Source organism: Mercenaria mercenaria, chromosome 5 (genome assembly GCF_021730395.1).
Source record: "Mercenaria mercenaria strain notata chromosome 5, MADL_Memer_1, whole genome shotgun sequence".
NCBI classification, from domain to species: domain Eukaryota; kingdom Metazoa; phylum Mollusca; class Bivalvia; order Venerida; family Veneridae; genus Mercenaria; species Mercenaria mercenaria.
In genome coordinates this window covers 77,369,475-77,383,167 of record NC_069365.1, presented here as the reverse complement: position 1 = coordinate 77,383,167, position 13,693 = coordinate 77,369,475, and the positions used below count along the sequence as shown (strand labels likewise).

At 37.4% G+C, this 13,693-nt stretch overlaps 1 protein-coding gene across 1 annotated transcript; it reads left to right on the top strand.

Moving 5' to 3' along the window:
* Positions 1–2,438: 2,438 nt before the first annotated feature.
* LOC128557379 (uncharacterized) lies at positions 2,439–4,743 on the top strand. Its single transcript, XM_053544702.1, has 2 exons — positions 2,439–2,706; positions 3,257–4,743. Exons 1-2 carry the CDS (start codon positions 2,439–2,441, stop codon positions 4,741–4,743), a joined length of 1,755 nt encoding a protein of 584 aa, XP_053400677.1.
* The last annotated feature ends 8,950 nt before the right edge of the window (positions 4,744–13,693 follow it).

Sequence of the window (13,693 nt, the reverse complement as noted above, 5' to 3'; positions counted from 1 at the left end):
CTGTAACTTCAAAAATGAAAAGGTAGGTCAGTAGGTCACGATTAAGACTATTCAAGATGAGAATTGAAATCCATATGAAATATTATACTTCTGGTCAAATGTCTTTGCCATTGCTTCAAAAACAAGTAAGTCTATGTAAAACAAGCTTTTCCTTTGAGTTGAGCGCGTGACCTAGTTTTTGACTCAACATGACCCAGTTTCAAACTTTGCCTCGGAATTATCAAGATAAATATTCTTACCAAGTTTCATGAAGATAGGGTAAAAAATATGGCCTCTAGAGTGATAACAAGCTTTTTCTTTGATTTGAGTGGGTGACCTAGTTTTTGACCCCACATGACCCAGTTTCAAACCTGTCCTAGAAATCATCAAGATAAACATTCTTACCAAGTATCTGAAGATAGGATCATAAATATGGCCTCAAGAGTATTATTAAGCTTTTCGTTTGATTTGACTGGATGACCTAGTTTTTGACCCCACATAACCCAGTTTAGGACTTGGCCTATGGATCATCTAAATTAACATTATGTGCAAGTTTGTGTCAAATCAAAGCATAAATGAAACCTGAAAGGGCCAAAATAGAAAAGTTTGCACCTTTCAGGGACCATAACTCTAGAACCCATGATGGAATCTAGCCGGTTTTCAAAAAGGAACCAAGATTTAATTGTGAATTAAGTTATGTGTAAGTGTGGTTAAAATCAAATATAAAATGTCACTTCTATCCTGTTCACAAAGTAAAATTAACATTTTTGGTGGGGGGTGGGGGAAGTGGGGAGAGGGTGTAAGCAGGGGCCGTAACTCCGCAACCTATGATTGAATCTGACGGATTCATCATGGAATCCAAGATCTATTGATGTTAAAAATATTTTGCAACTTTATGTCAAATCAAACCATAAATAAAGTCTGTATATGGCAGCAAAGGCAAAAATAGCAAATTTTGGCCCTTTAAGGCGCCATAACTCTGGAACCCATGAGATCTGGCCAGTTTTCAAAAGGAACCGAGATATTATGCCAATACAAGTTGTGTGCAAGTCTGAGTAAAATCAATTGCAAAATATGGTCTCTAGAAATTGTGGACGGACGACGCCGACGGACGAAGGGCGATCACAAAAGCTCATCTTGTCACTACGTGACAGGTGAGCTAAAATCTAAAGATTTTCGACGAGATTATAGATTTATTCCAACTTGTGTAACCCTTCCCCTACCCCCACACGCACACTTTAAAGTCCTCACAGACCCCCATGCTAAATTTAACAAAAAAACCCTGACAAATCCCTCCTTTGATTTTGCGGAATGCAAGTTTATTACAATTAATATATTAATTGAAGTTTAATGACTTCTGTGCAACGTATATTTTCGCTGCTCAGTTCAGATTAATTTCACTCCTTACTGTAGAAGGCAAGATTTTCAAAAAAGACTGACAGCGTACATGGTCAACACCCAGTATGTGGACACTTTTATGCAGAAAAGTGGCATTCCTGGTTTCTCTGACTGTTTGGAACACGCAAGTGTGATAAGCCAATTACTGAGAGAGGCAAAGCGGATGAAGAAAAACCTGACAGTGTTGTGGCTAGACCTGGCCGTTGCTTACGGCTATCGACCACTAAATGATACACCAGGCTTCGGAACACTACCGTGTTCCAGAACACATCCGAGGTATAGTGAAGAGCTACTTCGGCAATATCAGACTTCGCTTCACCATTGATAACTGCACCACGTCATGGCAGAGGTTAGAAAAGGGGACTGTCACAGGATGTACAGTGTCTGTCATACTGTTCAGCATGGACATGAACCTCATCGTTAAGGCAGGGGACCGGGAAACCAAATGTCCGAAAACCCGTTCCAATATCCGACTCCCAGCCAACAGTGGTTCCATGGATGACCTCACAACAGAGACACACATCCAAGCACGATGGGTGTTGTCTGCACTGGAAGAAATGTTCACCTAGGCCAGGATAAAGTTCAAGCCAAAGAAGTCAGGAGTGCTTATCGTAAACAAATGTCAAGTTTGTAAGCAGTTCAAGCTGTCAGTACAGAGGGGGGAGGGGGAGAGAGAGAGAAATACCATCGAGAAACCAATTACTAGTTTGTGTTTAGGCATGGTTTGACGATAGTCTAAGTGGCCGCAACAACACAGTACATGTAACACGCATGGTAAAAGACGGACAAAAAAAGATCGAAAAGACTTGGCTTCCGGGCAAGTTCAAGGCCTGGATATTCCAGCACAGCTTGCTGCCAAGAGTCTTTTGGCCTCTGTTGATCTATGAGATACCCTCGTCAGTAGTGGAGACAATAGAGCGCAATATCAATCGTCAGTTGCGGAAGTGGTTCGGCTTATCCCCATCCTTCTCCAGGATTGGGCTGTACACAACAACAGGACAGCTGAGGCTACCAATTTCTTCTAGCGTTGAAGAACATAAGGTTGAAAGTCAAGGCTCATCATGACACTACGAACCTCCATGGGCGACAAGATTCACAATGCAGACAATGAAAGTCTCGCTGGCAGATGGCAGTCAGCCAGCATAGCAGTGGAGAATGCAACAATCCGACTCAGCCCTAGCGACATTGTCGGGACCCCTTGTCTAGGCCGCCAGTTATTAGGCCGAAGTGGAGTCCAACGTTGGAACACAGCATCAGCCATACAGAATAGAGAACTTGTTCAGACTCAAGTAAAACAGCCTGAGGAAGAAGACGATAGAATATCTAAATGCAATTTTGTTTTGAGCTTATTAAATTGACCTATATCAATAATGACACGAAGTTGTTCTGCAGCATACAGTTTGCATTTTGCAATTCAAATGAGATGTATTGCACCTTTTCCTAGACTTTTGCATAAAAATTACTTTTGAACCGGGTCCTAGCATGATTTAACGAAAGAAAAATCGTGTATTAGCAATACAATTCACGCGCTGTCAATACATTATTTTTATTTTTTGTAATGCTGTGTCAAGGCCGAATATTTATTCTTGCGTCGCAGATTGTAAGATTAAGGGCATGGGCAGTTTGCTGACTCGCCCTGTTTACTCTCTTACGAAAACGTTCGCCGATAACCATAAAAGTAATGAATCGAATGTAACTTGTGTAATCGTTTATTCAACGGTTTTGAGAAGTATCAATCGGTTTGTTTTTGTTTAAAATCTAAAAGAATTCGTATTAATCTTGGAAGCGCATCAACATGTTCGTCCTCGTAGTTGTAGTAATAACGTAGTGGTCGTAGTTGGAGCAGCCGCCATGATATTTGTGGTCTAAGATGTTTTAGTTGTAGGAAAACTCGTAGTAGTAGTCGTGGTAGAACTGTTAGTGGCTGTTGTAGTGGTCAATGTTGTCGTAGTAGTAGTAGTGGTAGAACTTTTATTGGCAGTCATACTCGTCAATGTTATCGTAGTAATAGTCGTGGTAGAACTTTTATTGGCAGTCGTAGTCGTCAATGTTGTCGTAGAAGTAGTCGTGGTAGAACTTTTAGTTGCAGTCGTAGTCGTCAATGTTGTCGTAGAAGTAGTCGTGGTAGAACTGTTAGTTGCAGTCGTAGTCGATAATGTTGTCGTAGTAGTAGTAGTCGTGGTAGAACCGTTAGTGGCAGTCGTAGTCGTCAATGTTGTTGTAGTAGTAGTCGTGGTAGAACCGTTAGTGGCAGTCGTAGTCGTCAATGTCGTAGAAGTAGTCGTGGTAGAACCAATAGTGGCTGTCGTAGTCGTCAACGCAGTCGTATTAGTAGTCGTGGTAGAACCAATAGTGGCTGTCGTAGTCGTCAACGCAGTCGTATTAGTAGTCGTGGTAGAACGGTTAGTGGCTGTCGTAGTCGTCAACGCAGTCGTATTAGTAGTCGTGGTAGAACTGTTAGTGGCTGTCGTAGTCGTCAATGCAGTCGTATTAGTAGTCGTGGTAGAACGGTTAGTGGCTGTCGTAGTCGTCAATGCAGTCGTTTTAGTAGTCGTGGTAGAACGGTTAGTGGCTGTCGTAGTCGTCAATGCAGTCGTATTAGTAGTCGTGGTAGAACGGTTAGTGGCTGTCGTAGTCGTCAATGCAGTCGTTTTAGTAGTCGTGGTAGAACGGTTAGTGGCTGTCGTAGTCGTCAATGTCGTAGAAGTAGTCGTGGTAGAACCAATAGTGGCTGTCGTAGTCGTCAACGCAGTCGTATTAGTAGTCGTGGTAGAACGGTTAGTGGCTGTCGTAGTCGTCAACGCAGTCGTATTAGTAGTCGTGGTAGAACGGTTAGTGGCTGTCGTAGTCGTCAACGCAGTCGTATTAGTAGTCGTGGTAGAACGGTTAGTGGCTGTCGTAGTCGTCAACTCAGTCGTATTAGTAGTCGTGGTAGAACGGTTAGTGGCTGTCGTAGTCGTCAACTCAGTCGTATTAGTAGTCGTGGTAGAACGGTTAGTGGCTGTCGTAGTCGTCAATGCAGTCGTATTAGTAGTCGTGGTAGAACGGTTAGTGGCTGTCGTAGTCGTCAATGCAGTCGTATTAGTAGTCGTGGTAGAACGGTTAGTGGCTGTCGTAGTCGTCAATGTTGTCGTAGTAGTAGTCATAGTTGTCGTCGCCAGAGTCGAGATTGTGGTGATAGTCGTTGTCGTAGCTGAAGTTGTAATCATAGTAGTAGCTGTAGTAGTCGTAGTAGCAGTAGTTGTTGTTGTAGTAGTAATTGTTGTTGTAGCAACAGTTGCAGTATTAGTAGTAATTGCAGTTGTTGTAGCAGTCTTTATAATATTCACCGTCGTAGTCATCGTCATGGTCGTCTCAAAGTCGTAGTAGTTCAATACAGTATGATAATCATGATCAACTAATACATATTCTTATTAATTTAACGCACTTTGGCTGAATTCTAATGTTGTACTTGTTTGTTTTTTGTTGAGTTTTTTTTTTTAATGTGTGTGTTGTGGGGGGGGGCGTGCGGGGCGGGGATTAACGTCGCACAGACACAATTCAGGACATACGGCGACATTATACTACTTGTAGACCAACACATTTGCTTTGCTTTTTTTACCCATTATGTATACATGACATTTTAACATAAAATTTGAAATGTATTTGGGTCAATCGTATTCTGAAACGTCTTGTCTACGGGCATAAATGAGTTAAGTTAATGTGAAACGAGTGAGATAATATGCTAACGATCCTTTCTTCCAAGAAAATGAAAAAAGCAAGGTGATGCTAATGTCTGATACGACGGCTAAAACGACGCACCTCTAAAGTTTTTATATTTCATTATTAAGGAGGTAGGTTACCTTGTTACAAGGGTAAATTCAAATTAGTTGAACCGCAGCATCTTTTTGTATTTCGTGTAATATGAAGTTTTAACTGCTAAAATCTCAGTTTCGTTTGTCTCTGTCCCTTCAAGTTCAATTTTTACCCAGGTTTGAAGAACATGACCCTCCAAAGGTATTTCTTATTGAAAGAAGAAGGAAAATACGGATATTTAGCACTTTTCGGTGTATTTTAGTTTCATTGATATTCATAGAAGTCCGCATAATCTATAATTTTACTAGTACGCACGTTAGCTTTCTAATATAAGCTTTAAATGTATATGTCGCGGGGCTCGTGTTTCTATGGTAACGCATTTTCTCTCATTTTTAAACAACTATGTATAAAAGTAGGGGTTTTCGACGGCTTAAGTGGCATTCTGTTAATGACCAACATGGAATATTTGGGTAATATTATTAGCAAAATACCAAGCACTATACATGGTACCCTATTTTTCTTAAAGTTTAAAGTAACCATGGCAACAGAGACGTTTAAAATGGCTTATATCTTGCTTTTTGACGTAATTTCTTATAAAATAATATTGAATAAGATTATCTTTCTAGTTGATGTAGCTTTAAAACATATTATTTCTAACGTAAGTTATATTTTCGTGTTATCTGCATTTATTCAAACAAATTTCTAAGCTTAGAATACTTACAGCAGTGCCCCTCGTCTGGCATTTTTCATGGAAAAATCGTTCAGCATGCTACTATTATTCTCATGGATATTGTTGAAATGAAAATAAAAAGCCGAAGCTGTGTTTCTTAAATAGACTAGTGTCAACGCTTTTAAATTTTACATTTAGATACATAGGTCACGGGCTTCGTTTCCATGGTAACATCAATTCATTATAAGAAACCACAATTTTTTACTGAAATTTGAACAATTTTAGATCTTAGTTTTAGTATATAAGTAACAAATATCAACGGAACCTGAAAAATAGGTATTACAAATGAAACTGCTAGATTTTTTATTTGAAAATGGCCGTAACAAGTAACCTCTCACCCAACTATATTCCAAATAACATTGGTTACCATCATCCATTTTCTTACATTCCGCATAACATTTCAATATAACTACATAAAAGAAGCAAAATATTGATTATTATTCAGAGCAAAAGACTCCTAAAAAATATTTCAGCAAATAATGGTTATTTGAAAATAGTTTGAATAAAGAAAATGCACAGAATTACGTACTTTCAAGATAAAAGCTATTTATTTTGCGCGGTAACTGACACGTAACGTCATGACGTCAATGACGTAATTTTAAGGCAACATTGTTTTGAAGCGTTTCTTCGGCAATTTATTCATTATTTCTGCATTATTAAACCATAAAGCGTCAGATCGAAGACAGGTCTATGATTTGTTTTTAGAAGAATGAATATACAAAACATTTAGTTTGTCGTAAACGTCGTCGTAAATCGTCACGTTAGCTTCCGGTTGGACATGCGCACATACAGATATAAAGGTAACCTACCTCCTTAACTTTAACAGTCTTAAAACAAAGTGATTTTTTCTCTCCTAGGTATGAATCTCAAAACTATCATCTTTTAATTTATTATATACCTATATAAATTCTATAAAAAAAATCTGCTTGTATTTCACAATTAAATATGAACAGACAGACAAATATTCCGTATTGTACCTTTTAAATTGTATGCTGCCGGACTATTTTCATTAATATACATTACCCGACATATTTCTATAAAAAGCACACATAAAAACTTCACTATGTTCCATTTAATATCGATAAACATTGAAAATTTCGTTCAAGAACAAAACAAGAATCAAAATTTTAAAGGTATATAATAAAAGGGTCATTATAACAGTAGCTAGATCTGGGACTTTGTATTCGGCTCTCGTGGATTTTGCAAGGTCGGATCACACTCGGCGCTTGCGCGCCTCGTAAGATCCGATCTGGCAAAATCCGCTCGGGCCGAATACTGCATCCCGGATCAAGCTACTGTTATAATAACCCTATTGTATTGAACAGTGTGACAACAATATTTCCTGTGTTAGCAACACCTTACAAATTTGACAATCCTATATCTACCGCGTTTGTAACGCATTAAAATTTGACAACCCCTTTTTTCCTGCGTAAGCAACGTATAAAACGTACGACAACCCTTTATAACGTGAATTAGCAACGCATTAGAAATTCAACAACCCTTTTTCTACTGCGTTAGCCATGCATTAGAAATTTAATGTAAAAGGAAGTAGTTTGGTTGTTCAATTTTGATGGTATTGATGCTAACTGATATAAAATAACTAATTAATTTTTTTCATAATGTGATTACAAAAGACTGCTAGCTTTAAGACAACACATAAATATATGTTTGACAGAATCGGATTACTATGATCATCTGGCTCATCAAGTATCTGTATGGCGATGCGTAAATTCAACTTTGCCTATAATTACCGATCATCTCTACCATAAAAAGCTGTGTGTTTGAAGTAATACTATATTTTTTGAAAACAAATGATGATCAGTGATGAAAAAAGAATGTTTCAATCTGTATTGATATGTGTTTTTGTTCAAGTATTGTGTTTTACACCTGCGGTATAAACGTTTATCATGCTGCCAGGGAATCAGAAGTTTTCTCTAATGTGTAAAGCTGATAGACATAATGATAAAATTTAAAAAGAAAAGTTAAAGTAAAGGTATTTACTTTTAGCAAAACCATTAAGTGGTAAATTATGCAAAAAAAAAATAGCTTTATCTATATACAGTCGTTCTGTCTGTTTAAAATTCATTCTCACTTATAAATGTACACTTCATCCGCAAAATTATACAAATATACTGATATCAACAGTTTCTCCAAAATCAGATTTTTTCAGAATGTCAGAGTTTTATATGATTTTGATAGAATTATATTCATGTATAATATGATGTAGGAATACCAATAGTATACATTAATGTTTCGCTTTTAATCACTAACATTTTGCAAAACTTTTATTTTCAAAGGTAAAAAAAGAAAACGATATTTTATCCCAGGTTTTATTAATGAAATTTCCTTATTTTCGTGTTTACAAGGTTGTGTCACGCTCTATCGGACATTTTTTTCATGTCTCTGTGGCACTGAGACCCTGCCCTGTCCAGCCCCGCCTCATCCCGACCGAACCCGACCCTACCTACCTAATAATATCGCTATGTCACCCAAGAGTTACATACTAGGGGGTACAAGTAAATAAAGGTAGGAAAATAGTTCTAAAAGGCTAATGGGTTCAACATCAGCTGAAATAATATAAAATGAGCCGCGCCATGAGAAAACCAACATAGTGCGTTTGCGACCAGCATGGATCCAGACCAGCCTGCACATCCGCGCGGTCTGTTCAGGATCCATGCTGTTCGCTTTCAAAGCCTATTGCAATTAGAGAAACCGTTAGCGAACAGCACGGATCCGCGCAGGCTGGTCTGGATCCATGCTAGTCGCAAACGCACTATGTTGGTATTCTCATGGCGCGGCTCAAATAATGTTTGTATGGAAAATAAGATGAGAAAAGAAGTAAAACATTACTTTCTGGTCTAGTATTGGATGGTTGCCATAGCTGCCTTGTAAACATCAAGGTCGGGGATGGTAACTATATGTCCAGTCTTTTTATTCCACAATACAACTGAGTGAGGAAAATGCAGCATTTTTTTTTTTTTTGTTTTTTTTTTTTTGTATTCAAAGTGATGTGTGGTTGTCTGAAACTAGATAATTTCTGGCAACAATAGAGTCAGACTTAATACACATCTGTTAGATGCTCCATGCTGATGATCAATGACCTATGTTACTGGCAAGTTCAAGGTATATTTTTATGTATTGAATATGTTCACTTTTAATGCTATAGATACTGATGGCTTTTTTAATTGGCAGAAGTAGTTTCCTGATAAGCTCTGTCAAAATGTCACCAGTTGGCAGTATTAACTTAGATGTTAATATGGCTGTTTGGATTACTTCCCTTGCATTAGAAAATAAATCGCTAACAGCTTTAAGTCCGTCTTGTACAGATAAAATGATATGTTGGATTACAGAATTTCTTATTTATTGATATTTTGATTGTAGATGTAAAGTTTTCTCTTTTTTTTTTTTTTTTTTGCTAAATAAAAAACAAGAACATGATAAAATTAAGATAGGTAAATGTATAAAATGGGACTGAAACTTGAAGCTATGTTGGATCTTCATTTTAAAGTGACACAATTACAGAATTGTATTATAGGCAGTAAAACATACATTTTGAACAGGGTTCTAACTCTATGTAGTGGAACTTTATCGGCGAATGCCGTACTAAGAACGAATGACCCATGTCACGTGACTTACGTTTAAGATAAGATAAGATAAATTTTATTTTGAGTCGGCAAGACAAGTAACAATACAACATAAGCACTCTAGGTGCTTTTGAACCGACTATATGTTAACAAATTTATAAGGAACAAAAGTAAAACGAGCTGTAAAAGAAGGACATGGTTAAAAAACATTAAAATTATTATTGTTGCAAATCAACCTAAAAATTACATCTAGCACAAAGACAGAACATTATAATAACATTGCACAATCAGGGAGATCTAGTATATAAAACAAACCATACATATTAGCACATGAAAGAAACATAAAAATGACATGGCAGCATTTTGAATGTGTTACTGATAGATTTTAGATTTAACAACCATGTAATACAGTACATTTAAGACCATGTAATAGATTTAAAAACCATGTAATAGCTGCTGTTCTAGGTCGGTGACCTAAAAATTGCCATAAGAAAATAAATGTAAAAAAAGTGAAGCCATCAAAAACAAGCACAAAAAAATGCATAATTTAAAAGAAAACTAAAGGAAGTTAGCAAATCAGACTATTTGATAACGCAATTACAGATAATTTATCAATGCAACAATGCCTGATTGGACGAGAGCGGCTATGTTTTCACTCTGCTGAAAATGTCAGACTATAAGATTCGTTTACTGGTTGTAGGTGCAGATGGGAATTTCCGGCTTCGAGGGTAACTGTTTATGCGGCAACTAGGCTCTTCTTATTTCTTGTTATCTGTAACAGACTGTATGAAAAGCGAGAAGTGTCCTAAAATGTTACTGTAAACTAGCCGATCTCGGAGGGCATCGTGTAGAAAATCCTTAAATTCGCAGGATATGGCTAGCTTTTTCAATGCTACCACATAATCTGCAATTTTCTCCCCCTCTCTCTGGTTACGTTAATTGAACTTGAAACGTTCTGAAATAACTAGCGGCTTTGGCATATAATGTCCTTTTAACACCTGAACTATCTGCGCATATGTCTTATCCTTAGGAAACTCTGACTGGACTAGATTTCTTAAAATTCCATATGGCTCTGGACCCACAACAGACAAAAATACAGCAACTTTTATTTCGTCTGTTAAAAATATGATTAAACAATTTAATTAACGTACGCTGAAGAAAACTTTGGTCTAGGGGAGATAAGCATAAATAGTTCATTTTAAATCCCAGCAGATTTATATCTCTTGCCTGATTTAAATTGCAGAATGTAGAGATAGTACCTAAGTTTTTCAAATCATAGGTTTGAAGTTAAAAAGCTTTGAAATGAAGACAAATGTCCATATATTTTTCAAAAACAGAAATATAGACAATATTTTAACCAGAAGTGCGGAGTTATGAGCATTTAATATTTTCATGATAACGAAAATTTTGTGATCAAGGACATGTAACTCTTCTTGAACATGGAGAGCATAAACATCAAAGGGACATAATATAGACAATATTTTCTAATTGGGTGCATTTGATTTAACGTTCAACTTTGATCTTGATTGCTAAATACTGATCCATGATACTGTGTGCTAAAAATTTAGAACATCTGAAACAGTCTATTAACAGAAAAACTATGCTTTAGCAGAATCTAAATAGTTAAGCTCTAACTGGGACTCGAACCCAGGACCTCTCACATCTAAGGCAGACACTCTACCACTTCCCTATAACAGCAGTAGCTAATAGCTATGCAGTTTAATTGCTGGATTACATTGCGTGAACTGGAACAATAATCGGTGAACTCCGGATTATCGGCGTATTCGCTTTGTTACCTAACGGCAATTATTTTGTAAAGTAAAAAATATAATTAAGCTGCCAACGTCATAATGTGGTCAAATCTGCCCAATTTCTTGACGTGTGTGTCGAGTATGAAACTTACTAACTGGCAGTACCATGAAATATTTACTTACCTGAATATTTTATATTTTGCCCTTTTTGCAGCAGCCGAACGGCAAAGATCGATAAAATTTGTCCAAATATAAGTAATTTTTACCCTGAATTTGAGAAATTTCAATTAATGGACATTACAGTTTAAAACTAAATTACCTTTCTGCAACACATGGATCATTAGCATTCACTGTCATCTATTATGACTAAGTCGCTGTCATTCAATTCATTTCTAAGTTTCATAGACAGAGTCCGTTGTTTACATTTTTATCGTAACCGGTGCACTCACTTTAGTTTGAAAAATCAAAGTATTCGAAGAGCTATGGTACGGTCTCTACAGAATGTTTTTGTCACCAATACATTTTGATAAGTGTTTCATTTATATCATACGGAATGTTCTATTATTCTTTTGGTTTTACTAGATCTATAACGTTTGTGTTGACGGAATGATCAACTATGAAAATGAAAGATGACGGTAACTTACTAGTATTTTCATGTTTGTTTTGTTACATGCTCAAGTCTAGAATAAGGCAGTTATCAGTAACCAAAACCAACCTTTGCGTCTCTAGTTTAGATCTGAATTGAGTGGATGAATTACAAGGAAACGACAATTTTAAACGACTTAAACGGTCTATAAGTTATTTATAGTTTAGTTAAAACATATTTTATTGCTCATTCAATATTTACAAGCATATATAACATTTGTTACAAACACAAACAAATAAGCAAATGGGTCGGGCCACAAGTTCTTACAACATCAGATGACGGCCCTCCCCAACAGAAATAAAACGAAACAAATTGGCGGGAAAAATTAAAGGTTTTGTAAATTTGAAAATGAAATAAAGCATGTATAAGTTATTTATAACCTCTTCCAAACAAAGGTGCCGGTAGGTAAATGGCGTTATGTTATTACTTCCAGTTTATCAAACGTGCAGAAGAACTACCTTAAATAAAACAAATACAAATTTGGCCAATAAACCAAGAAAAACAATGCAGTGTCCTATTGCTTAGTGCTATGCTACATAGTGACAAGGGAGAGATCATGCTCGCATGTCTTAAACTTTGAATATATTTATGTCAACTGTTCATGCATACGAGTAAGCACATTCACTAAGTCCAGCAGCTACTTTTATTCCTGTCGCCAAAGATACATGGAGAAGGAACGGTGTAAGTTTACCTCAGTCATGTAGCATGTCACACTGCAGCATGGCCGAAAGCAAGATAAATATTATAGACTTAGGAAGATGGCCCGATGTAACCATATGAGCATCATTCAGAGGCATTGGCATTTAAGAATGCAAGAGTGATGTCAATTTATCGATAGAGGCGTCTTTGTGACAGGCTTATACTAAATTAATAATATGAGCCGCACCATGAGAAAACCAACATAGTGCATTTGCGACCAGCATAGATCCAGACCAGCCTGTGTGGTCAGGATCCATGCTGTTCGCTAACAGTCCCTCTAATTGCAATAGGCATTGAAAGCGAACAGCATGGATCCTGACCAGACTGCGCGGATGCAAGTGCACTATGTTGGTTTTCTCATGGTGCGGCTCAATTATAGATTTTGAAAAAATTTACTAACGTGCGCTGAAGAAAACCTTGGTCTGGGAGTGGCGGTGGGGGAGGGTGGGGAGGGGTCAGCATAAGCTCAGTATACATATGGAAAATTAGGACCATCGTCACATGATCGTGAAAATCACCATAAAAGTGGAAGGTAAATGGGCTGTCGGGGCTGTTCGACTATTCCGCAAGCGAATAACCTTTGATATGTTAAAAGACGGTTCTACTATTTAGGATTTTTATATTATACCACATTTATAAAGCGCCCTTTTTAAGGTGCTTTACTTACAAGGACAGCTACACAGGGTGCCATGCATTCTCTACTAGTACAGACACGTTAGATTTGACCAGAGAAACAGAGAGAGAAAGAGAGAGAAGCCCCCTGAACAGAGAGAAAGAAAAAACATTAGCTCTTTGCGAATAGACTGTCTGATTCTTTAACGTACCCGATGAATAGGTACCATCGATGCACACGAAGCCGTACTTCCTGGGAAAGAGACACTCGAGAGCATTTCAAAAATGTGTAGTGTCGGAAACGGTATCCGATCTGGACCTCTGGATTGACGGTAAAGCGTGATAACATCAGACCATCGGGCCATCCATGGAATATGGAATAGACTATCAGGAAGCCTCGGAATAATTGAAAAGCGTACAACCTATAGGGAATAAAATTTGGTTCATCTACACCTATAGTTAAAAGGTGTGTGGAAATTTGGTAGCCTTTGACCTTACA

Excerpts from the sequence above, each read along its gene's own strand:
- LOC128557379 (XM_053544702.1), top strand. The coding sequence starts at position 2,439 with ATGACACTACGAACCTCCATGGGCGACAAGATTCACAATGCAGACAAT. Across the intron at positions 2,707-3,256 it reads AGACGATAGAATATCTAAAT|TTGTAGGAAAACTCGTAGTA; the intron begins GCAATTTTGTTT and ends AAGATGTTTTAG.